The sequence below is a fragment of the Aplysia californica genome, unplaced genomic scaffold (assembly GCF_000002075.1).
Source record: "Aplysia californica isolate F4 #8 unplaced genomic scaffold, AplCal3.0 scaffold00173, whole genome shotgun sequence".
Taxonomy (NCBI): Eukaryota; Metazoa; Mollusca; class Gastropoda; order Aplysiida; family Aplysiidae; genus Aplysia; species Aplysia californica.
Window position 1 is genome coordinate 697891 of NW_004797443.1, and position 1237 is coordinate 699127.

Here is a 1237-nt window from a genome sequence, read left to right on the forward strand (position 1 = left end):
AGAGAGAGAGAGAGAGAGAGAGAGAGAGAGAGAGAGAGAGAGAGAGAGAGAGAGAGAGAGAGAGAGAGAATATATTACAGTATTCGACATCACACCGAGAGCAAACTACATTACAAAAGCAAGGTAGCTTGTCTAGACATCGTTACCCTTTAGGTCCAATTCTTTGGTAGGTCCACCAGATATCAAGAGTCACAATCCCTTGATACTGGTTGGTTTTTGGGCTGTACGCTACACCGGGCTTGGTGTTCTTTTGCGTAGCATACACTTTACAGCCACAATAAGCACAACTAACAAGGCTAAACCACCCATAAGCCCCAACAAAATGGCAATCTTGTTGCGGTCAAAGAAGCTCGAGTCATTTCCGGAATTTCTTTTTGGCCAGTCTACTGCGCGGTACTGGAGCATAAAACCTTTGCCCTGAAGCTCTGATCCTGAGTAGAACTCAATCGTGGCTTCCTTAGCCGTAGTGGGATAATTAGCTTTGTGTTCCTTGCTGTTGTTACACAAGGAAAAACTTTTGGATCCATAAATGGACGGGTACTGCAGAAACAACCGATCGTCATAGACACCGAACTTGTTACACGTCAGACTTGGGTCGAGTCGTGGAATGTCCAAATCGAGGATATTTATCTCGATGATTTTAGAGGCGTCTTCAGAAATCAGAATGTACCCGCATTTCGAGTCGGGTGGGTATGGGTTCGGGTAGTTTGGTGACGTCAGGTTCTGGAATTCGCCGCTGCTCGGGACGGTGATGTTCAGCAGGGTGCCCCCGCAGCCTGTAATGAGCGTGGTCTCAGCGGTGAATGTCAAGTTTAATGTCTCGTTGCGCGCTTTGAACTCCCCTATGTTGACGGACAGAAGCATCTGGTTTTGTCTGCTCACGACCACTTGGTCTGACGTCATGTTGCAGGCGGTGAGGACATGTCCATTGGCCAGCACTGGAGAGAAGCTAACTGAGTCGTCTAAATGTGCAATGCATCGGTATTTGGCCATGAAGTCAAACGTCATGTTGGTCAAGCGGACAGCCTGGTCGTCAGAACCAGTGAAAAACATCCAGTTACACTGCACTCGCCCCGGGCAGAAAGTGACGGAGCGGGACACCTGCCCACCGCCCAGGTAAATGGTTTCGTTACATGGCACGTTGCAGGGATCTTGCGCTGATGATGTCGACATCAGGACACCTGGGGAAAGAGAAAGAGAGAAAGGAGGGCGAGTGAGAGAGAGAGAGAGAGAGAGA

The 1237-nt window shown here is 49.0% G+C and overlaps 1 protein-coding gene across 1 annotated transcript; it reads right to left on the reverse strand.

Annotated features, from left to right (window-relative positions):
* Positions 1–162: 162 nt before the first annotated feature.
* LOC106011744 (cubilin) lies at positions 163–1184 on the reverse strand (the record flags this gene model as incomplete). Its single annotated transcript, XM_013082408.2, is given in 1 exon segment — positions 163–1184. A coding segment is annotated over 1 exon segment (956 nt), but the record flags the coding sequence as incomplete, so codon positions are not given.
* Positions 1185–1237: the final 53 nt, after the last annotated feature.